Below are 23,586 nucleotides of genomic sequence, written 5' to 3'. Positions count from 1 at the left end.
ATTTGTAGCTTTTGTGAATTAAGCAGATTAGTATCGATGTTATAATTGGCCATACTTTGCAAGGAAGCTTTTGCTACATTAACCTAATTTTTCTTTAAAATATACACAACAACAACAAAAAAAAAAAAAAAAAACTACGCTACATATTTCACCTTCCCATAGGCACCAATCGAACAGGTCATTGAATTTCCCAAATCCGTGGATGCAACTTGTTCCAATGATTATTTTATTTATTTATTTTTATTTATTTTTTTATTGTATTAGGTGGTGTCTACCAACCTTTGGCAACCCCACCATATATACACAAAATTATTCAAATGAAACCTAGTAAAAAAATAATTTATAATCAGGAATGTATTACCCAGATCACAGAGTTCAAATAAGATTCAAGCAGTTCCTCAAACTGCTTCTCAGATTATTCACTATTGTAGCTCATGGACCATTAAGTTTACTCACTGTCACACAACAAAATCTATACAACACTATCATTATACTGTTCCAATGATTAAGGAAAACTTCCTACATCCCAGTCTATAATTCTTATTCCTTAGTTTGATTTTTGTCCCCTAGTTTCAGTATCATTTAATACTATGAAAATTTCACCTTCATTCACTTTATCATTCCTGTCAACTTTATAAACCTCAGCAAGATCCCCTCTAAGGTACCTAGTTACCAAACTCTGTAGTTCTCATTATTCTAAGTCCTCATAGAGGCACCCTTCGGCCAATCTCAACAGATGCATTGCCCATCTTCGTACCTTTTCAGGGAACACTTTCATTCACTCCAAAAGTTTGCACAGTTCTTCCTTGAAGTTATTTAAGCTATCAATTTCCATAGCGAAAGATGGAAGTTTTTTCTAGCAATCAACTGCTCGCTGGCTAAAGGCAAATTTTCACACATCTATTATGCAACTGTCTTTCCTCAGTTTGAATTTATGCTCCATCAAATGCGTAATCTGAGCAGGAGGAAGAATTCCATCAGCATTGAGTGTGCTCAAACCCTTTCAATCCCTCGTTGCATATAAATTATTTTGGGGTAGTTATTTCATAAGTGTAAAACCCCATATTTTCTTACATTAAAACATACTTTTCACTTATCTGAGTATTGCTGAATCCTCTCTAAGTCATTCTGAGCCAGAACTATTTAGTCTTCTAACCTTCACATTATGTGAAAATGTTGCCATCGTGTGCTGCATCCCTTCAAAGGTGTCATTTAAGAAAATCCAAAACAGAAGCAGGTCAAGCACTAATCCCCAAGGAATCCTAATGTCAATCCTAGCCTATCTGGCAGAATAACCATTAATCTTTCCTTCCTTTCTAGAATTTTTTGCCTGCTGAACAAGTAAGTTGGCTTTTGAATATACAAGGTGTCTCAAAAATATTGGTACAAACATTTAGGGGAGGTAGGTAACATCTAAAGGAATGTGAATCGCATAGGAACCCATAAGGTTCCTATGCGATTCACCTCTTGTGCCTCTGCACCTTCTTGTGCAGAGGCACAAGAAGCAGAAATGACACAAAACAGTAATTAGTGGCAAACATTTTACATAATATGAACAACGGAGTACAACATGGATGCATTTCATGATGTTACAACAGATGCTCGAAGGTTCCACCATGAGACGCGATGCATGTGTGACACCGACGCAGCATGGATTGGCGGACACGGTCGAACACACCTGTAGTTTCTTTGACAGTAGCAGCAGCGCAGACGAGTCTCGCCACGAGATCCATTTCCGTCTCCACAGGCAATTCATACACGATAGATTTGAGGCCCCCCCCCCACAAAAAGAAATCAAGGCTCGATAAATCAGATGAGCGTGGGGGGCCAGGCTACGGATCCACCACGGCCAATCCATCGACGCCCAAAACGCCTGTTTAAATGGTCATGAACACATCTTCCACAATGGGCAGGCGCCCCGTCATGTTGAAAACAAATGTTGCATCTCACATTTGCTAGAACATCGTCAAGTAACCCTGGTAGAACTTGTTCAAGAAAGATCCGATATTCAGCGGAGTTCATGCGGGATGGTAACAGGTATGGGCTGACTAAGCAGTCACCGGCCATACCTGCCCACACATTTATTGTGAAGCGATGTTGTGCCGCATGGGGGTGCACACCGTGTGGCCCTCTGCTAATCCATACACTAGGTGCATGTCTGCCAGCTCACAGTTCGTATATCGATGCATGCTCTTCGTGCGGCGACTACTGCTTGAATGAGTAAACCAGAAATTTTCCCTCTCGCGAACTGATGAACAGCGCTGTGTACTGACTTACGGTGATGTTTCCGGTTATAGGTTCCTATGCGATTCACATTCCTTTAGATGTTACCCACCTCTCCTAAACATTTGTACCAATATTTTTGAGACACCCTGTATACTCATACAGACATAATACGAGGTGTCTTTATAAATTATTCACCTGATTATGAAGCTTGATAAAATATTATTGTAATAGATATTGTAAAACAGTTTTCTGCATTTAATAAAAACATCTGCAACAAATTTCTTATCACACAATGCAAGTCAATAAACTTCCACATGGGCACTTTTGGTAGCACATAATATGTCAAAGTGGTAGCCAATTTCATCCCAAGTGCTTTGAAGCAGCACTTGAGAAATGGAAGTCACTGCCTGTTTCATCCAGTCTTTTAACTCTGTGACGTTGTTAACTTTTTTGTACACCTTGTTCTTTATGTAGCCCCATATAAAAAAATACACAGGTGTGATATTCGGAGAATGAGGAGCCAAGGAGTGGGACCATCACAGCCGATCCATTGTTTAGGAAATTTTTATTGGGGAAATCACGCACATGCAGGCTCCAGTGTGCGGTTCCCCATCTTGCTGATAGAACACATGTATAGGGCTATGTAAAGGACAAAGTGTATGGAAAAAATAAAGTAAACATCACAGAATTAAAAAAAACTGGATTGAACAGGCAGTGACTTCCATTTCTCAAGGGATGCCCCAAAACACTTGGAATGAATTCAGCTAATCATCTTGACGTTCTACGTGCTACCAAAGGTACCCGTGCGGAGGCTTACTGAAGTGCAGTTGTGTGATAAGAAATTTTTTGAGTTGCTTTATTATGTGCAGAAAACCATTTTACAAATACCTATTGCAATAAAATTCTTATTTCTTGTGGAACAAACTGTGAACACCTCTTGGATTAACTCAATTTGTTAATTATTGCATTTGCACTTCCTTCACTAATTCTTGGTAGTGGCACAAATTCCCTTATGTGACCTGTTAGTCGCATCAAATGATGCCATCCACACGGTATGTGTTCTTCGCTGTAACTTTGAGGTCGGGTGACAACTGGCTATGGAGATCAGCTTTTCCTTGTTCTAATGCATCAACACAACTGATTCAGTCCAGCTATACTTCTATCGGCATTATCGTTGCCATAGACATTTTTCAGATACTTGTTCTAGGTGTTTCTTGCCTAGATGACATGTGAGAAGCATTTAGTTCCATGAATTGCTACTGGTGATGAAACACAAATACACCACACTTTGAATTAGAAAATTACAAAATCACTATCACAGTTTTTTGTTTATGATGAACTTTACTACCAGAGGCTTGTTATACTCTTTAATTTGAAAATGGACTACCCTAGCATTATCAGAACATTTTTAAATTCTGTTGTATGGATGGGGGAAATTGAGTACTACTGTAAACAAGGTTGTTGTTATTTGATTTTTAGGAGCATTAGCAACTAAGGCCACATTGCTCCGGGAATATGCGGTGGTCATTCCCTGACCTTTCCACATCCTTCATATTTGGTGGTGACGAGCTTGAACCCCGGTCTAATCAAGAAGCGTGTTGTAAACAAGGTTTCAGCTTTTATTTTAAATACATTTTTGCAGGAAGAAATGTAGTAACATTCATAAAAAAATCTAATATTATATTTAAAAAAATTTGAAAATCACAAATTATATTACAATATTTTTATTTAATTAGCAGATAATCCTGCTTGTCCAGTCACAGAACACTAGTCTTCAAAGCTATCATGTGTATACTACTGGTCAATGTCTGAAATTGTGAGAGCCATTGGTTTAAAATATTTGAAAATGAATGGACGCTCTTATTTATACAATAAAATAATAATCAGATTCAAATGATCAACAAATGTACATTCAACTAAGATAAAAAAAAAATATATATATTATATTAATCTATATTAAACTATAAAATTAAATGGAAGATTACTCACAGGTTCTATAATTCCTGTCTGTGTTTTACCTAATCTTTGACCTTCTGACCAACCCATTTTCTTCAACAATTTGTAGCCTTTGTTTTCTGGAGAAATTGAACTATAGGAGGAGGAAAAATAATGAAAGCAAACTAAACACATGCATGCATATACAGTATTCTTCAACCTTTTATTTATTTTTATTTTTCAACACATTAACTGACTTGGTGCTAAAACTAATAAGTGTGGCTACACTCTTTTGTTTTTTACTATTATGGTGCCTAACCTTGATAAAAATGGGAAAAATAAACTTTTTCTTGTGTTTTTTTCTGTATGGCATAACTCACATGTCGCAAGGCTAAACTATAAAATGTATCACTTCTGACCATGAAGCAGCATTAGTAGAGGCATATGATGCAAGAAAGCAAGCTTATATAGTATCCGCCAAAAAAAAAAAAAAAAAAAAAAAAAAAACCCTTCCCATTTCACCCATCCATTAATTCCAAATGATTGTCAATTTCTGCCTTGAATTTATTTAAGTTGTTAATTTCTATAACTACAGATGGAAGTTTGTTCCAGGAACCAACCACCCGCTAGCTAAAGGCAAATTTACGCACATCTATTCTACAACTGTCTTTCCTCAATTTGAATTTATGTCCCCTCAGGCAACTAATCTGAGCAAGAGGAAGAATTCTATCAACATTGAGCATGCTCAAGCCATTCAGGACCTTGTACACCTCAATCAGATCACCTCACAGGTGCCTAGTCTCCAGACATTGCAATTTGTAGAACTTAAGCCTTTCTTTGTAAGAGCAACCCTTTGTTCCATTCACAATCTCATTGCCCTTCTCTGTACTCGTTCCAGCAGCTCTACATCCTTCCTAAAATGAGGCCTCCAGACCTGTATACAGTACATTAGTGCCAACATGAACAACTTTTGTGCTCTTAAAAGATGATGGGCTGTGTTAGGGTAGCTAAGAATAAGAAAAGGTGCATGTATACTTGTGTGTACAAAAGTTCTAGGTATTTTTGCCATAAACATCTTTGCCGCAAACATTTTTGCTGCATAACTAATTAGCCTTAAGGCAATTTTGCTGTAAAAGATAAAATAACAAAAAAATAAAAGAGGGACATATTAAAAAGGACATAATGAAACATGAAAAATTAATAACAGAATTAAAAAGACTTTATTGCGAAAAATGAAAATGCCTATTAAATGTAATCAAATATTTTAATACATTTACAAAAACCATGCTGTGTCTGAAAGTCTTCTCTTGATGATCTGTATTATTTATTTAACCAGTGACGCAATTATTTTCCTCAGAACCAGGGTTGCCACAAGTTGGCAGGCGAGGTAAGCGTTGCTTACAGGTGGCAGTTCAGGAGGATGGCAAAACTTTTTGACACATACAAGTCTGATCTATGTTTAATGAACTTCTTAATAGCGAAATTTTCTATTTAGCAATTTTTTAAAAAATTTCCCCTTAGTAATTATATTTAATAAATATTGACTCAAATATATCATTATCAACTGATCCAGGTAATTGGCCAGAAAACCTGACAATGAAACAAGGCGATTATCTAATTCAAAATTATCCTACTCAAATTAAAAATAGAGAATATCCTTCCGATTAAAGTCAAAGAAAATTTTCAGATGTTTGTTATATAAAAATTCTGATAAAATGGAGAAAAGGGTCAAAGGTTATTTTATTCTTTATCACGAAATTCTGTATTTTGCTTTTGTTGCAAGATATTTGGCGGTTGTAAAAACCAACTAAGTAATCAATTTGGATTCAGTAACGAGAAATTTATCTGCTATTTTAGGTAAGCATGAAACAAGTGCAGTACATATGCAAGCAGTACATAAACAAGTGCAGTACATTATGACCAGCGAGCAGTTATGCAAATCAAAGCAACTGCAGGTGAACTACGGCACGTGCATGGGTCGGGACACAGTATAAAAAACACCTGGTACTGAGCTCCATTAATCAGTGTTACTCTTCTTCAGATGGGAAGGGCAGCAGACTTAAGTGAGTTTGACAAAGGCCAAATGACTGGATCAGAGCACATCTGAAATGGCAAGGCTGGTGGGATGCTCATAGTCAGCCGTGGTTAGTACCTACCAAAAGTGGTCCGAAGAGGAGAACCCACAAACCGCCAGCGAGGTGTCGAATGACACGGCTCATCGATGCTCGAGGTGAGTGAAGTCTCTCCCGGATGGTACGTAGCAACAGAAGGGCAACTGTGGCACAACTCACCAGTAATTGGAATGCTGGTGACGGGAGTAATGTGTCGCAACACACAGTACGTCGAACCCTGCTGAAAATGGGGCTGCATAGCGACAGGTCACTCTGAGTGCCCATACTAACCATGGTTCACCGGTGACAGCGCCTACAATGGGCATGCGAGCATCGAAACTGGACCTTGAGTGATTGGAAGAAGGTAGTCTGGTCTGATAAATCACATTTCCTGTTGCATCATGTGGATGGCCAGGGACGTGTGCGTCATTTACCTGGGGGAAGTGATGGCACCTGTATGCACCATGGGACAAAAACAAGCCAGTGGCGGCAGTGTCATGCTTTGGGTAATGTTCTGCTGGGACACCCTAGGTCCAGTCATCCATGTGCCGGGCACTCTGATGTCTACCACCTACCTAAACGCATCTCTGGGCCTCCTTCAAGACCCCAACTGTTGATGTGGCGAACCAGAAAGCTGAACCCACCTCATGCATGAATGTACAAACTACGAGGACCTACGTGGAAACCTAATAACAAGATTGACCTACCTGTTGCGAGGCCAGGAGCATCATCTCTTGGACAAAAAATATAAGAACCTTACCAGATTCGCACGGAACTCTTTGCTAGAAGAAGAACCTGTTCTGCAATCAGGAACTAAGGGCACAGTATGCCTTGTAGCAGACATTAAATTTCGACAACTGGACTATGAGCAAATACACCACTGAAACAGAAATTGTCTGACCCAACTAACCTACTTGAATAGGATGCACACCACAGAAATGATGGGCTCACTGGATGGAAAAGGCACTGGACCACCCTCCCTGATGATGGAAACAGGATCAACAGACCAGACCCCTCCGGGATGCAAAAGAGAACCTATAAACGTGACTGACCTCAACCTACCTGGATGGACACATGGCCCACGAATGACATGGTTCCAACTGCTTCATTGGACCCATATCTTTTCCCCACCTTGAACAGCAGATTTGCTGCCAGTGTGCCATTTGGCGACCGAGCTGGGCACTCTTTCCTGGCTTTCTTTCCACCCCACTTCCCTGGTGGGGGTGGGGGGAGGTGACTGTCCTCTTGTCTCCTCCCCTCCCCCATTTTTCCTTCTGGTGGGCATGGGCATGCCCCACTGACACCTACTGGGGTTGTCTTTCCTATTGGCTCTATATTTCTGTCTCTCCCCCCCAGTCTTTAGTCTCCCCTTCCTACTTTATCTGTACACAAGCGATTGCTCTACACATCCAATTTTAATCATGTTCAAATTACTGTTAGCCAATAGTTTCGGCCTTTCAAATCCTAGCGCTCTTACCCCCCCCCCAACACGAAAGATAAAAAAAAAAAAAAAAAAAAAAAAATTTTTTTTTAGGTCCTAGCCACTGAAATCTCAGGAAATTAGGTGGCAGGACCTGCCAGAGTAAATTAAATCTACTGGGTTCCTGGTCTGCCTCCACGGGACTTATGTATAGTTCCACAGAACACAACCCTTACGTACTTCGGGGAGTAGCTGTATAACTAATTTAACAGTTAAACCTTTGTCTGACACCCGATCGGAAAGTAGAATAGAGACTTAAGCTGCTGAGAAACCAAACGGAAGAAATTTACGATGCTTTACTTGAAATCACTGAACACGAAAATAGATATGGATACAAGGAATCATGATAGGTCAATAGCCTTAAAATAACTTCTTATGTTTCTTTATTCAATTATTATTTGGCATGATATTTTAAATAAAAATTAAGCTGGTAAGTAAAATGCTCCAAAAAAGGAATTTTGATTATGGCTAATGGTTTGCTTACTACCTTTGCTGCCTCTCTTAATATAATTGGATAGATCCCATCCACTCCTGGTTCCTTTCTTATGTTTTAACTTCAATAATTTCTCTTTCACTTTCCTCTCAGTTATTATAAAATCATTTAGCTTCTTGTTAAGTGTTTGATAAACTGGCCTCCACTTCCATAGACAATTCCTCATGTGAGAATGTAGTTGCAAAATACTCATGCAGTTTTTCAGCTACCTGAGCAGGATCATCGACAGTCGAACCATGGCTATCAAGTGGACAAATCTGATTCATTCCTCCTTCCTCTTCTGATTCACCTCCTTTTAGAGTTTAAATAAGTAAAGAAGTATTTGTTGTATTTCTTTGCATCTTTTTCCAGAGATTTCTTTTAATCTGCCTTCACTTGCCGAAACTCCTTTGTGACTTGATTACAGACTAGCTTATATCTAGCATAAGCTTCTGTGTCGCCTGATCATTTATATGTATCCCATGCATTTTTCTTCTCTGCCACGAGTCTCTATTTCATTTGACATCCATTGAGACTTAAACTGAATAGTATTTCTTAGTTGATATGAAAAGCCTAGTAGCTTCCATGATATGCCTTCATCAATATCATTAATAAATATTGTAAAGAATAATTGGCCCAACACTGAAGCCTGAGGACTCCACTCAGAATATTAATTTAAAAAGAGATTCGTTTTTTTTTTTTTTTTTTTAGGAGCATTAGCAATTAAGGTCATATTGCTCCGGGATATGCAGTGGTCATTCTCTGACCTTTCCGCATCCTCCGTATTTTGTGGTGACGGGCTTTAAAAAGAGAACTGACCATTAATAACCATTGTCTTCTCCCTCTCAACCATCCCTTTATTCATAGTAACTTGCACCTAATGTCACACTGCTCCAACTTGTGTAGTAGTGTTTTATGTGAGCAGTATCAAAAGCTTTCTGAAATATTAGTATAAGTATTTAAAGTCTAAAACATTTCAATCAGGTCTCCTTGCAAATGCCTAGTTACCAGATGCTGCAATTTACAGAATTGAAGTCTCTATTGTTATCTCCAATTGTTCCGCTGACTAATCATGTTGCTCTTCTCTGTACCCATTCCAACAGATTCACATCCCTCCTAAAATGGGAAATTCCTAAAATTTCAATTATCTGAGAACTTTTTGAAGTTTTTATCACTAATTTCACTTCAAGAAGGTGGTGAATTTAATATTTAACTGTAAGAAACAAAACTCTTATGGATATAATAAAATCATGATTCCACACACAAAGCATTGAGTAAATTTCATCCATATCACTTGTGAGTAACAGACACCTGATAAGGTACATAAAAACTTCTCTTGAAAAAAATAATAAAAAAATAATAATAAAAATAAAACAACTACAAATTAACTGAGTTTTATATTAATTTTTGCAAATAAAATTTTATGTAACAGTAATTTATAAACTCATTTCCCTTTGAAAAAAAGAAAAGAAAAAAAAAACGTTTACAAATTCTTTAGCTTTTGGTAAAGGATAAAACAGGAATTTTACTATTTCTTGTACTATAAGGCTGGTTGTGGATAGCCTAGTTCCTTCCACTGTTAATTTAAGACCTGGATGGAAATTTCTCTTTCAACAGAACTGTACACAAATTGTCTCATGGTTAGGAATTCTAAATGCAATTTTTTTTGGGCCCATTTACTAATATTGTTGATTGTACAATGCAAAATTTATATGGAAGTAACATGGGTGATCTTCCCAGCCTGCTAGTATTTTTGATACCCTTGTTCTTTAACCTTTTATCTGAATAGTCCTTGAACTTAACTTTCCATAAAGTGATTTTTCTTTGTACAGATCAAAGAACTCACTCTTGTGCACCAGGCAACACAGCTGCAATCTTCAGGGCAAATGTGCTGGTCCCACAGGAAGTAGTTATTGTTGGTGATTCAATTGTCAGGGAATCGGAGAAAAAAAGGATAGTGGTATAGGACCAGGGTATGTCTGCCAGTGGCAAAAATTAATGATGCTGTAGAGCAGATATCATCTTTTAAGGGCACAAAAGGTGATGTTGTATGCCTAATGACATTAAGTATAGGAGATTTGCAAATTTACTTAACAAGTACAGGTCAATGTTGAAAAAAAGTCTTGCATTACAGTTAAATTTGAAAATTGAAAGTGTCTGCAATCCTGTCCAGACACGATAGGAGGAAGTATATGATGAGAGCCTTGTCAATCAATTCGGCCCTGAAGATATTGTGTAAGGCTGAGAGGGTAGAATTTTTCTTGGTGTGGTCTGTGCTTGTTAACAGGAGAGATTGCTTCTACAGGGAGGAGTACACTTAAATAGAAAGGATTCAAGAATATTTGCAGATGCTATCGGGCAGTGTTAGGTGGGTCAGAAAACTGCTAACTTGGGGGGGGTTTCACAGACTAATAGATTAACAGCAGCCGCAGGCAGAAGGGGAAATGATTCTTGCATATTGGAATGAGCAGCAGCTTGGAAAGCAAGTTGATAGGGATTTCAGGAACTGCTGGGAGTCAAGAAACAAGTAAATATATGGGCTGTGTTAGAGTAACTAAGAGTAAGAAGAGGTACATGTGTGCTTGCATGAACACCAATGCTAAGAGTACAGTAAATAATTTCGATGAAGTTGAAGTGCTGGTCAAGATATCAAAGGCAGATATTGTTGGGATATCAGAGACGTGGTGTCCCACAGATATAAGGAATGCAAAATTGGAATTTGGGGAGTACAATGTGTACAGAAGGGACAGACAGGATAGGATGGGAGGAGGGATTATGCTGTTAATTAGGAAACACAAAATCTAAGGAAGTGCATTCAGTTGACATTGATGGACAGAGCAATGTTGAGTCAGTGTGGTGTGACATAAGCACTGGGAAAGCAAAAATGAGGGTAGAAGTTTGTTATAAGCCTAATGACTCTGATGAGTACAATGAACAATTATACAGAAAAATAGAGTGGGACAGTAAATCAGAGTGTCTTATAATTGGGGGAATTTAACTTCCCAGATATTGACTGGAAGTTGTTGGTTGATCACTCGCACACTAACAAAGCTTTTGTGGATTAATTGGATGATTGTTTTCTACAGCAGCATGTTAGAGAGGCAACCAGAGGGAGTAACACTCTTAATCTGATTATCAGTGGTGATTATTCATGTATTAGGAATTTACAGATAAAGGAGCCGCTAGGTGGCAGTGATCAGTGTACTGATGTGAGATTTACTTAAAGATGCAACTATGATGTTACAAACAGCAAAATCTCTCCTATTAACAAGCACAGATCAAGCTGAGAAAAATTCTACCCCATGAGCCTTGCACAATCTCTCCAGGGCCGAACTGATTGACAAGGCTCTCATCATATACTCCCTCCTATCATGTCTGGGCAGAATTGCAGACTCTTTCAAAGGGTGATATACAACAATATCACCCTTTGTGCCTTTAAAAGATGATATCTGCTCTACAACGTCATCAACTTTTGCCCATGAGCAGACATACACTAGTCCTATTCCATCTCTCCTCTTTGCAAAATATATTTCCCAACAAGTCGCAAAATTTTTTCTAATAGAATAAATTAAATCTATAGCAATTTATTAAAGAAAGGTCTTCTCTGAAAACTGAATTTTTTACTTCTTAAAATATTTTCAATTGTTATTTATAATGTTAAGCATATTGTTCTAAAACTATAAATATTTCTATAACACCATTTAAAATGCTACTTGCTTGCTTTTGAATTTTAAGAAAAATGTGTGGTTTCTATAATCATGACTTTAAATGAGTCATTCTCTTTGCAGATTATTTCAAAGACTGACATTTTCTCTCTTTTCTACTTGCCCAGACATCCTGACCACCAAGAGGAGTTTGCATGTGATCAAGGGATCAGTATAGGTCTTGTAACATGATGCTTTTAATATAGAATAACAATGTTTTTTAATTGTTACTAGGGGGTTTTACCCCCTGCTCGCTTTGCGCGCTAACCCATGCACACGCTTTTCTATGTAAAATGCAGAGGTATGACGGAGTAAGTCAGATCTTTTCTACGTAAAAGAGACATTAGTCAAAATGCACTGCTCGATATCTAATCAAGAAATGACCTATGTAATTATTTATCTGTGCATTTGTAGTGACTTAATTGCCCTGCCCACTTGTACCCTGTGACCTACATCCCTCTTCTCCCATTGGCTACCCCACCACGAAGCATTCTCAAGGTTGAATAAATATCACTATGTAATTATTTACCTGCGTTTACCTAAGTCACTTAGGAAAATGCATTTTGTTTTGGATTCCATAATGCATGAGGAATATTGTTGCATCCGAAAGAGCAGGACTAAAATATTTATAAACTATACAAATATTTACAAAATGCTAAACTATTAACAAATGTGCAAAATATACCGGGTGTCTTCATTAGCTGACATTAATATACAAAAAACATTACAATGGATCATCAATTGATGCCGGGTGTTGTCATGTATTATACAGTGCATAAGGTTGGTGAACATTGCGGAGGCAGTTATCTTTCAATGCGCGGAACGTTTATGTATCCCATCTATGCACTCTATATTGTCAACAGCAAGTGTCCGATTCTGCCCAGTAACCCACTTGTGTCATTCCATTTAATATTCCCGATATAGTAGAGGTATGATTGTAAATAGTTTAGTTTTTTATTAAATATATAGTTTTGTTATTATATGTATAATACTAACATTATAACGCACCAATCAAATCTAATCAGGAAATGACCTATGTAATTATTTACATGTGCATTTGTAGTGATGTAATTGTCCTGCCCCTTCTCCCATTGGCTTGAATAAATATCACTAGGAAGAAAACTTTTTTAATGTATAGAGAGATATCTTAATGTGTGGTTTTTTTCATTATATAGAATCAGTAAATTAACCACTAGGGAATTAATTATATTAAAAGGACTTTTTAAAAGTTCAGTATCAGAAACAATATTTACCACGACAGAGTAGAAATTTCATCCTTTTCATATGGATTGCTACTGCCTTTTGTTTTCCTCCTTTCATGAGCACGATCAAGGTATCCATGTTTACTCACTTCATAATTTTGGGGCTCTTCATATTTCATATGCTGAAAAAAAAAAGAACATTATCTACATCATTAATCTGTGTTTTTGTCTTTCATCCACTTAACTACAGTATTCCTATGACCTTTTTTTCTTGTTATTTCAGTTTCAAAATTAAAAGGCTCATCACAGAACAGTGGCCATCCTTGATTACCTCTAGGTAATGAAGAAATCAGAAAAATTCTAACAGTATAAATGATGGCTCTTTTACTTGAGAAATTTTAATTTCATTTTATTTTAGGTTAATTTGAATTAGAAAATACACAATGTATTTTCAATAGGATAGAAAGAAACTACACTGGAGGAAGGAACTGCTATAATATTTATGTTAGGAAAGGTTCAAGCATTTTTGTTGTATAGAAATTTATTAGGCTACACCAGAGAGGCCACCAACCATCATGAGATTACCTGATCATTTCCAAAGAACTGTAACAGTCCATGAGTTTCACTAGCAGTAGATCAAAATGTGCTACTAATGAAGAAGACAACAATGGCTATGCTTTGACAAATTCTAACAATTCCAAGGAGCTTCATGTCTCCCACACATTTGGAAGCTGTCAGAATAATGCAAAACCAGCTCCAGTAGTTTCTAACATTCTAACAAATTCCATCTGTATAAGATTCACCTTGTACAAGGTAAATCTTCATTATGATAACATGTACTGTAGGACAAAATTCTGTGGACATTTTCTATAAGTTGAATTTATTTAATATTGTTTAGTGAAAATGCCTTGTTTTTCTTGTTGTTGTTGTTTGGTTTTTAGGAGCATTAGCAACTAAGGCCATATTGCTCCGGGAATATGCGGTGATCATTCCCTTGACCTTTCTGCATCCTCCGTGTTTGGTGGTGATGGGCTCGAACCCTGGTCTAATCAAGAAGCGTGTGCTACGCATTGCTGCTCCTTCCTACCTGGCTACGGATTTATCTTAATTGTCAACCAGATCTCAGAATGTGAGATATTAGGTCTATGAACAACCAATACAGACTGAAGTAATGCATGTTCAACATGATCCATGATGAATGTTGCAAGCAGGGATATGAAAAAGTATCTAGAAGGATCCTACTTTTTCGACAATGCTGTAACAGGCAGAATATTTTGCCATGCTCCAGGGATTCCTTATGCTTTTCCGTGATGGACTGCATTATTGAAACACATGGTTATGTCCAGTAGAAAGGTGCACAGCCACATCTTCGTCAAGGGACCTTAACACTTAATGCCTGAAAGTTCCTCGAAGAAGAGTTCCTAAAAAATGATATGAAACATGATGGATGATTGAATGGCCATGCCACCCCTGATGCTACTCGATTTCTTTCTTTAGAGACATTTGCAATTTGTCTGGTATCGAGATTGTCCAAAGACTGAAGCAGAAAAATTATATCTGAATATGCAAAGATCATTGAAGACATTTTGTTCTGCATTATGCCCTTAAAATCAGGAAGTGTTGAGAAGTAGTAGTAGTAGTAGCATGTGATGCAAGAAAGCAAGTGTATGAGCTTATGCAGCAGTAGCCAAAAAAAAAAAAAAAATCACACCATTCCCTCCAATTGCCTGTCCAGTTCCTACTTAAATTTATTCAACCTATCAACTTCCACAACGACAGATGGAAGTTTGTTCCAGCAATTAACCACAGATGTAGAATAGATGTGCGGCAAATTTCCACACATCTATTCTACATCTATCTTTTCTTAATTTGAATTTATGTCCCCTTAGGTTTGTAGTCTGAACAAGTGGAAGGATCCATCAGAATTCAGTGTGCTCAACCCATTCCAGGCCTTATATACCTCAATCAGATCACCACGCAGGTGCCTAGTCTCCAGCCACTGCAATTTGCAGAACTTAAGCCTCTCTTGGTAAGAGGATCCCATCATTCCCCTCACCAATCTTGTTGCCCTTCTCTGTACACGCTCAAGTAAATCTACATCCTTCCTAAAATGAGGCCTCCAGACCTGTACGCAGTACTCAAGGCGTGGCCTGACCATTGCCTTATACAGAGGGATAATCACTTCCTTTTCCCTGCTAGCAAAATTCCTATATATCATTGACAAAACCCCATAACCTGCCCTGGCAGCCTGTCTGCATTGCTCAGAAAACCTCATATCTGACTGCACAATTACTCCCAGGTCTTTTTCATTTTCTACCACCTTAAGTGTAGTACCAAACAGTTGGTACGTTTCTCTGGGGTTACTTCTACCCATATGCAGTACTTTGCATTTGTCAAGGTTAAACTTCAGTTTCCACTTCTTAGCCCATCTGCCAAAATTATCTAGATCCTGTTGCAGTAGCACACTACCATTACTGTCATTAACAACCCTGCCAACCTTTGTATCATCTGCAAACTTCGACATTAAGCCTACCTTCATCAATATCATTGATAACTATACAAAACAACAGCAGACCTAACACCGAACCCTGTGGGACTCCACTAATAACATCAGTCCAAGAAGAGCAGCACCCATTGATTACCACCCTCTGTCTTCTCTCACTTAACCATCCTTTTATCCATTGTAGCAACTTACCCTTAATACCATTCTGCTCCAATTTGTACAATAGTCTTCCATGTCCAACAGTGTCAAAAGCTTTCCTGAAATCCAAATATATGATATCAAAATTATTTTTTGCATCCAGTTCCTTTGTAACACATCATAATATCCTATCAAATTTGTCACACAAGACTTTCCCTTAACAAACCCAATGTGTGTCTGAATTATTGCTGCAGTCTTGTCTAGATGATCCTGCAATGCATCTTTAACCAGTGGCTCCATTATTTTACCCGGAACAGAAGTTAAACTAACTGGTCTGTAATTACTCGTGTCACCCTTCGATCTCCTTTTGTGAATTGGGGATACATTTGCACATCTCCAGTCCATGGGAACCTCCTCTGAGTCCAAGGACACTCTCATAATTATGGCTAAGGGTTTGCTTAGCTGCTTTGCCACCTCCTTTAATATAACTGGATAGATCCCATCCACCCCAGGTGCTTTTCTTATGTTTAACTTCAACAATTTCTCCTCCACTTTGCTTTCAGTTATTACAAAATCATTAAGTATACTGCTACAATTTGATGACCTCCTGCCATTTTCAAACTTTAATAATTCCTCATGTGTGAATGTAGATGCAAAATACTCATTCAGTTTGTTTGCTATCTGAGCAGGATCATCAACAGTCGAACCATCGATGTCAAGTGGACCAATCAGATTCATCCCCTTCCTTTTAGAGTTTATATAAGTAAAGAAATCCTTGATGTTTTTCTTAGCATCTTTTGCCAAGGATTTTTCGTAATCTGCCTTCGCCTGCCTAACCTCCTTTATCACCTGATTACAGACTAGCTTATATCTGCCATAGGCTTCTGAGTCATTTGATAATTTATATGCATCCCATGCATTTTCCTTCTCTATTACGAGTTTCATCAGTTCATTAGATAACCATTTAGGCCTTGAACAATATTTCTTAATAGGTATGAAACTTTTAGTAGCTTCCACGATTAATTCCTGAATGCTTCCCACTTAGAATTTACTGTTGGTAACATCGTCAGTTTATCATATGTACAGAATTTAAAAACTGTCGGAGACCACTGTACTCACCTTTACGGAAGCAAAAACCCTTTCCTTTACCCCTGATGGTAATTAAATCTTTAAGTAAATCCCACATCAGTACAATGCGATCACTGCCACCTAGTGGTTCCTTTATCTGCAAATTCTTAATACATGAATGATCACTGCTGATAACCAGATCAAGAGTATTACTCAAGTAAATGGTTGAATATTTGAAAATCAGCTGTAATTTAGCAGATGAATATGGAATGAACTCAGAAAAGTACTATTTGTCAACTAATTACATTTTGTTATGAAGAAAAACTTTTGGGACACCCTGTATATATAATTAGTAATATGAGTAGAAGAAATAATATTAGTAGTGGCAAAATGATGCAAGGAAGTAATCTTATATACATTAAGGATGTAAAAGAGTTGGAAGGATTCATGATATTAAATGCTACAGCAATCCTTGTCCCTTATGCTATAAAAAATAAAACATAAGTAACATTATACAAGTACAGTAACAACATATAATGACTAAGTAAAGTCATATAAGCATAGCTAAAACTTATATAACTGAGCTAATGAAAACTTAGCATCACTCAGAAATACAAGGCAATGAGTTTCACTATGGCATGTATAATGTATTTTGGAAGGAAAGGCAATAGGAGGGGTAAAGTCATGCTTTTTATCAAAAGCATTCCCAGCTTTGGAACTCACTAATGCCAGAATTGAATCTGTGTGGTGTGAGGCAGCTGTAAAAAAAAAGGGTGGGGGGGATGAGGGTGGAAGGGATGCTACAGAGCAGCGGATTGTGAAGTATAAGATGAAAACCTCTACCTGCACATGGAATGGATCAGCAAGTGAGAGCAATTTGTTGTGGGTGATTTCATTTTGTCCATTACTGATTAGAAAAAGTATGAGAAAACTCAACATGGAAGACAAAATTTTAAAGTAAACTTGATGATTGTTATTTATACCAGCATATTAAAAAAAAAAAAGTATTAGGAGGGCTACTAAGGTTTAAAAAGTTAAGTTAAGGAAAATATTAAGGGCTACTAAGAATATTCTAGATTTGATCATCACCCATGAACCATACATCACAGAGCTGACAGTACAGAAACATTAGTGGGAAGAAATCATGGAGTTCTTAAAGATGGATGATGGAAATATCAGAGCAGATCAGAACTGACGATGTTACCAACAGTAAACAGAGCTAAAACTTATATAACTGAGCTAATGAAAACTTAGCGTCACTCAGAAATACAAGGCAATGAGTTTCACTATGGCATGTGTAATGTATTTTGGCATGTATTTTGTATTTTAGAAAAGGAGGTTGTTATTTTATGATGCTAAATGGCCTCTATCAAGTGGACAGATAAAACAAATAAGGAGAATTACAAAAAAACAAATAAGGAGAATTACAAAAGGAATTTAAAGCAGAAAACAGATGGATTGGGGAAACTAAGAGTAAGAACAGGTGCTTGTATATTTGCATATACAGTAAACTAGAGGCATTGTAAATAAATTTGATGAATTTGAAGTAATGATTAAGTCATCAAATGCACACATTGTAGAGATATCAAAGACATGGTGTCAATCAGACAAAATCGGTGCTGAATCTGAATATGGGGAGTATAATGTATACAGGAAGGACATAGTGCAGCGGTTCCCAAACTGTGTGATGTGGTGCCTCAGTGAACTCATAGGTGTGCCGCAGGAGATTTTAAATTTGAGGGAAACACAGCAATACTTGACATCTGTTGGACACGGCACAAACTAATAGCTCGTGGTTCAGAGTTTCAACATTACTTAAGTTGTTTGGAAGGACATAACTACTTAATAAATGGAACTTTTAAGTATTTCTTTTGGCCTAGGGGCAACGTGAAAAAATTACTAAGGGCAGCCTGAACCAAGAAAGTTTGGGAATCTCTGACATAGTAGTGTATAGTATGGCAGGTCAAGTGGCACTAAGGTACTCCCCCATACATGGACAGACAGCACAGGAAGGAGGGTTGTGCTCTTAATTAAGAAACATTAAATCTAAGACAGTGCAGTAAACAAGAGTGGCCAGTGTAAGGTTGAGTCAGTTTGGTGTGACATAAGCACAGAGAAAATGAAAATAGGAGTGTGCTTACAGGCCTAATGACTGTGATGAGTATACGAAACAGCTGTATAGAGAGATGGTGTGGGCAAGTAAATCAAAATGTCTTTTAATGGGGATTTTAAATTCCCAGATACTAACAGGAATATATTGGTTGGTCACCCATACATTAGCAGGACCTTTGTAGATTTATGATGACTGTTTTCTACCATAAAGAGGCAACAAGAGGAAGCAGTACTCTTGATCTTGTTATAAGCAGCTATTTTGCACGCATTAAGAATCTGCAAGTAAAAGACCCACTAGGGGGTAGGGATCATAGCGTATTGATGTGGAATTTATTTAAAGACATGACTACTGTCAAGCGTAAAGGGAAAGGCTTTTGCTTTCATCAGAGTGACTACAGTGATCTAGGACAGTTTTTAAATTCTATGCAATGGGACCAACTGATGTTACCAACACCAAATTCTAAGTGGGCAGCATTCAGAGAAATAACCATTGAAGTTAATAGACTTTTCATACCAATGAATATTGTTCAATGCTTAACCCAAATGTGTGGAAATCACAAATTATCAGGTGATACAAAAGCCTATGGTAGATATAAACTAGTCTGTAATCAAGTCACAAAGGAGATTAGGCAAGCTAAGGCAGATTACAAGATGTCTCTGACAAAGAAAAGCAGCAAAGACTTCTATGCTAATATTAACAGTAGAAGTAAGGGTTGAATCATACAATGTCAATGATTTAACTGTTGATGACACTTCTCAGGTTGCTGACAAACTGAATACGTATTTTGCATCTACATTCACACATGAGGAACTCGTTAGGGAAAGGGATGCCAGAAGTTTATCAAACTCTAATGGGGTCCTAAATGATTCTGTGATAACTGAAAGGAAAGTGGAAGAGAAATTAATGAAGCTGAACATAAGAAAAGGTGCATGGGATGTATGCTTCTATCTAGTTATATTAAGGGCAGCAGCAAAAGAGTTAAGCAAACACTTAGCCATAATTATGACAGCATCCTTGGATTGAGATGAGGTTCTTATGGACTGCAGATGTGTGAATGTATCCCGAATTAACAAATGGAAATCAAATGGTGACAAAGTAATTACAGACCTGTTAACTTAACATCTGTTCTAGAGAAAATAATGGAGTCCACTGGTTAAAGAAGTAATGCAGAACCATCTAGACAGGAATGCAGTTATACCACAGTGACAGAATGGATTTGTTAAGGGGAGTGGTGTTGTCTGATCAATCTGATTTGATACTATAATGCAGCAACAAAGGAACTAGATGCAAAAAATAATTTTAATATCATCTACTTGGATTTCAGGAAGGCATTTGATACTGTTACACATAAAAGACAGCTGTACAAACTGGAGAAATGTGGCATTAAGGACAAGTTACTGCTATGGATAAAGGGATGGTGGAGAGGAGGATGACAGAGTGGTTATCAGCGTGCAGTGCTCTTTGTGGACTTATATTATTAGCAGAGTCCCTCAGGTTTCAGTACTGGGCCCATTATTGTTTCCAATATTTATTAATGATATTGATGAATATCATGCTTAATATGGAAGATTGAAGTGATGGTTGTTGTTTTGTTTTTAGGAGCATTAGCAACTAAGGCCATATTGCTCCGGGGATATGCGGTGGTCATTCTCTGACATTTCCGCATCCTCTGTATTTGGCTCGAACCCCGGTCTAATCAAGGAGCGTGTGCTACCCACTGCTGCTCCTGACCACCTGGCTATGGAGTCGCCTGTAGTGGTGGAACCCATGTTTAATCTCCAGAGCTAAGTTCTGGTCAATCCTTCCCCATCTCTTCCATCATGCAGTATGACTGATGACTTTTGAGGTTATGATGAACGTCCTCGCGAGATCCAATCTTCCTTACATTTCGAAGGTACAGCTCTAAAATGGTTTTCGCAGGCCAGCTGCTAATTAGTACACTGGACTGAACCTATCGATAACTCTTTAGGAGGCTTCCGGATCATCCAGTGTATAATCTTCAACCTCTACTATGCCAGACAGTGACTGGAGGAAGTACAAGTAGTGTGTATGCGGGGGCCATTGTCAAGGCAACATTATGTCAAGGATCTGGGTATATTCATCAAAAAATTTCATTACTTCATACATCATGTCCCCCCCCCCCACACTTTTTCTTACTATTGAATACACCATGAATTGTCAAACTAATAGAGTAAGCTTATCTGCAAAAAGATCTAAACCTCCCAAACACTTCATATAAGCATAGCTAAAACTTATATAACTGAGCTAATGAAAACTTAGCATCACTCAGAAATACAAGACAATGAGTTTCACTATGGCATGTGTAATGTATTTTGGAAAGAAAGGCAACAGGAGGGGGTAAAGTCATGCTTTTTATCAAAATAGTTCATTTCACAAATATACGTGGTCTCAATTCTAATCCCAACGATGTCCATTTCTGACAGAATCTCAGTTATTGGTTGATTCAACTACTGCTCATCTCAGTTACCTAAACTATTTGCTGTATTATTCCTTTCACCTCAAAGAGGGTACTTGTGCATATGTTCGTTCCGATATTCCCTGTCAGAGACTTGGTAATTTGGAATTTCCTGTTTTCGATCTTCTCTGGCTTAAAATCTTTCTACCTCATTGTGTCAAATTCTTCTGTTGTTCTACCGTTCTCCCAACTCCACTAATCACTTGGAGCTCTTTGACTTCCTCTCTTTGCAACTTGACTTTCTACAGTCCAACAACTCCAGCTGGCTTCTGTTTTATAGTCACACCAACCCAGTTGGTTGAGATGCTGAGGCTTTTGCAATTACTAATGACCTTGCACAGATTGTTCATTTACCTACAAGAATACTGGATAATCCTAATCATACGGCCAACACGCTTGATCTTTTTCTCACAAACAACCCTTCTAAGTACATGGTTGAAGTAAGTGCACCTCAGACCACAACTTGGTGATTGTCTCTTCTCCAATGGAACCTTTATCCCATGGCTACTCCCAGCCTCGTATTGATTGGCATCACAAGAATGCAAAATGGGATGACCAGCGAGATTTCTTTTCCTTGGTTGGATTACTGTTTCAAAACTTCTGATGTCAACGTTTGCTCAGATTGTTGGTGAAATTATTCTTGTAGGAATGGAATCCTTTATTCCACACTCCACTTTAAAATCTCGTCCTTTATCTAAACCTTGGTTTTCCAATAAATGTGGTAAAGCTGTTCAAGAAGAACGTTGCATATCATAATTGGCTTGTTTCCATTTCTTCAGTTTCATTTTCTGCCTACATGAAAGCTCGCAACAATTGTAAAGCAATTATTAACCAGTCCAAACTAGATTTTGAACAGGCTAAGAGTAGAAAACTTGCTTCTTGCCTAATGGTAGTCGAGCATTCTGGTCTCTTGCCAAAGCTATTGGTCGCAACTTTTTCCCATCTCTATTCCCACCTCTGTCAAAACCAGATGGTTCTGTTGTCACTTCAGCCAAGGATAAAACTAACCTGCAAGCATCAAATTTTTCTTCCAGCTTAGTATAGTATAGTATAGTATATAATATTATCAATTAATCATTAAATTTATTAATCTTGTTGAACTTCATTGTCAATTAAATTGTACTTTTAATTAAATACATATAACGACATATTTTTCGAACGTAACATAATTAATTAACACAACTTGATATGGAACTTATATAGAGGAACTCGAAGATAATACTTCACACTTAAAAAATATATATAGATGTAGTAGTAGTAGAAGTAGTGGCGGCATGTGATGCAAGAAAGCATGTGTATGAGCTTATGCATCAGCAAAAAAAAAAAAAAAAAAAAAAAATCACACCATTCCCTCCAAATGCCTGTCCAGTTCGTCCTTAAATTTATTCAACCTATCAATTTCCACAACTACAAATGGAAGTTTGTTCCAGCAATTAACCACCCGCTAGCTAAATGCAAATTTCCGCACATCTATTCTACATCTATCTTTTCTTAATTTGAATTTATGCCCCCTTAGTTTTGTAATCTGAACAAGTGGAAAGATCCCATCAGAATTCAGCTTGCTCAACCCATTCAAGGCCTTATATACCTCAATCAGATCACCACACAGGTGCCTAGTCTCCAGGTAGAAAGGTAGAGGTAGAAAGGGTGCAAGAATTTTTGCTGATGCTGTCGAGGCAGAGTTAGGTGGGTCGGAAAACTGCTAGTTGGGGGGATACAAGGACTAATAGATTAACAGTAGCCACTGGCAGAGGTGGAAGTGATTCTTGCACTGCTTCTATTGAAAGGAGCAGAAGCCTGAAAAAAAGATGCAGGATATTTCAGAGACTGCTGGAAGTCATTGCGGTACAAGTAAACACATGGGTTGTGTTAGGGTAGCTAAGAATAGAAACAGGTGCATGTATACTTGCGTGTACACCAATGCTGGGAGTTAAGTAAATAAATTTGATGAATTTGAGGTATTGCTCAAAACATCAAAGGCAGATATTGTTGGGATATCAGAGACGTGGTGTCACATAGATATAAGGAATGCTGAACTGGAATTTGGGGAGTACAGGACAGGAGGGGAGGAGGGGTTATGCTATTAGTTAAAAAACACATAAAATCCAAGGAAGTGAAGCCAGTCGACATTGATGGACAGGGCAGTGTCGAGTCAGTT

The 23,586-nt window shown here is 37.7% G+C and overlaps 1 protein-coding gene across 5 annotated transcripts in view; it reads right to left on the bottom strand.

The window, feature by feature from the left end:
- Positions 1 to 23,586, bottom strand: part of LOC150089235 (angiogenic factor with G patch and FHA domains 1) — a 262,222-nt gene that overhangs the window by 117,774 nt on the left and 120,862 nt on the right. For all 5 annotated transcript variants that reach the window (XM_090390393.1, XM_090390394.1, XM_090390392.1 and 2 more), the window contains 2 exons: positions 13,182 to 13,312; positions 4,216 to 4,315 (listed from right to left, as the gene is read on the bottom strand). In XM_090390393.1, the coding sequence (XP_090246519.1) occupies positions 4,216 to 4,315; positions 13,182 to 13,312 (231 nt within the window). The remainder of the gene's footprint in view (positions 1 to 4,215; positions 4,316 to 13,181; positions 13,313 to 23,586) is intronic.

Source organism: Mastigoproctus giganteus, chromosome 2 (genome assembly GCF_048544385.1).
Source record: "Mastigoproctus giganteus isolate SK-2022 chromosome 2, ASM4854438v1, whole genome shotgun sequence".
In the NCBI taxonomy this organism is placed as follows: Eukaryota; Metazoa; Arthropoda; class Arachnida; order Uropygi; family Thelyphonidae; genus Mastigoproctus; species Mastigoproctus giganteus.
This window is presented reverse-complemented; position numbering and strand designations above follow the sequence as displayed.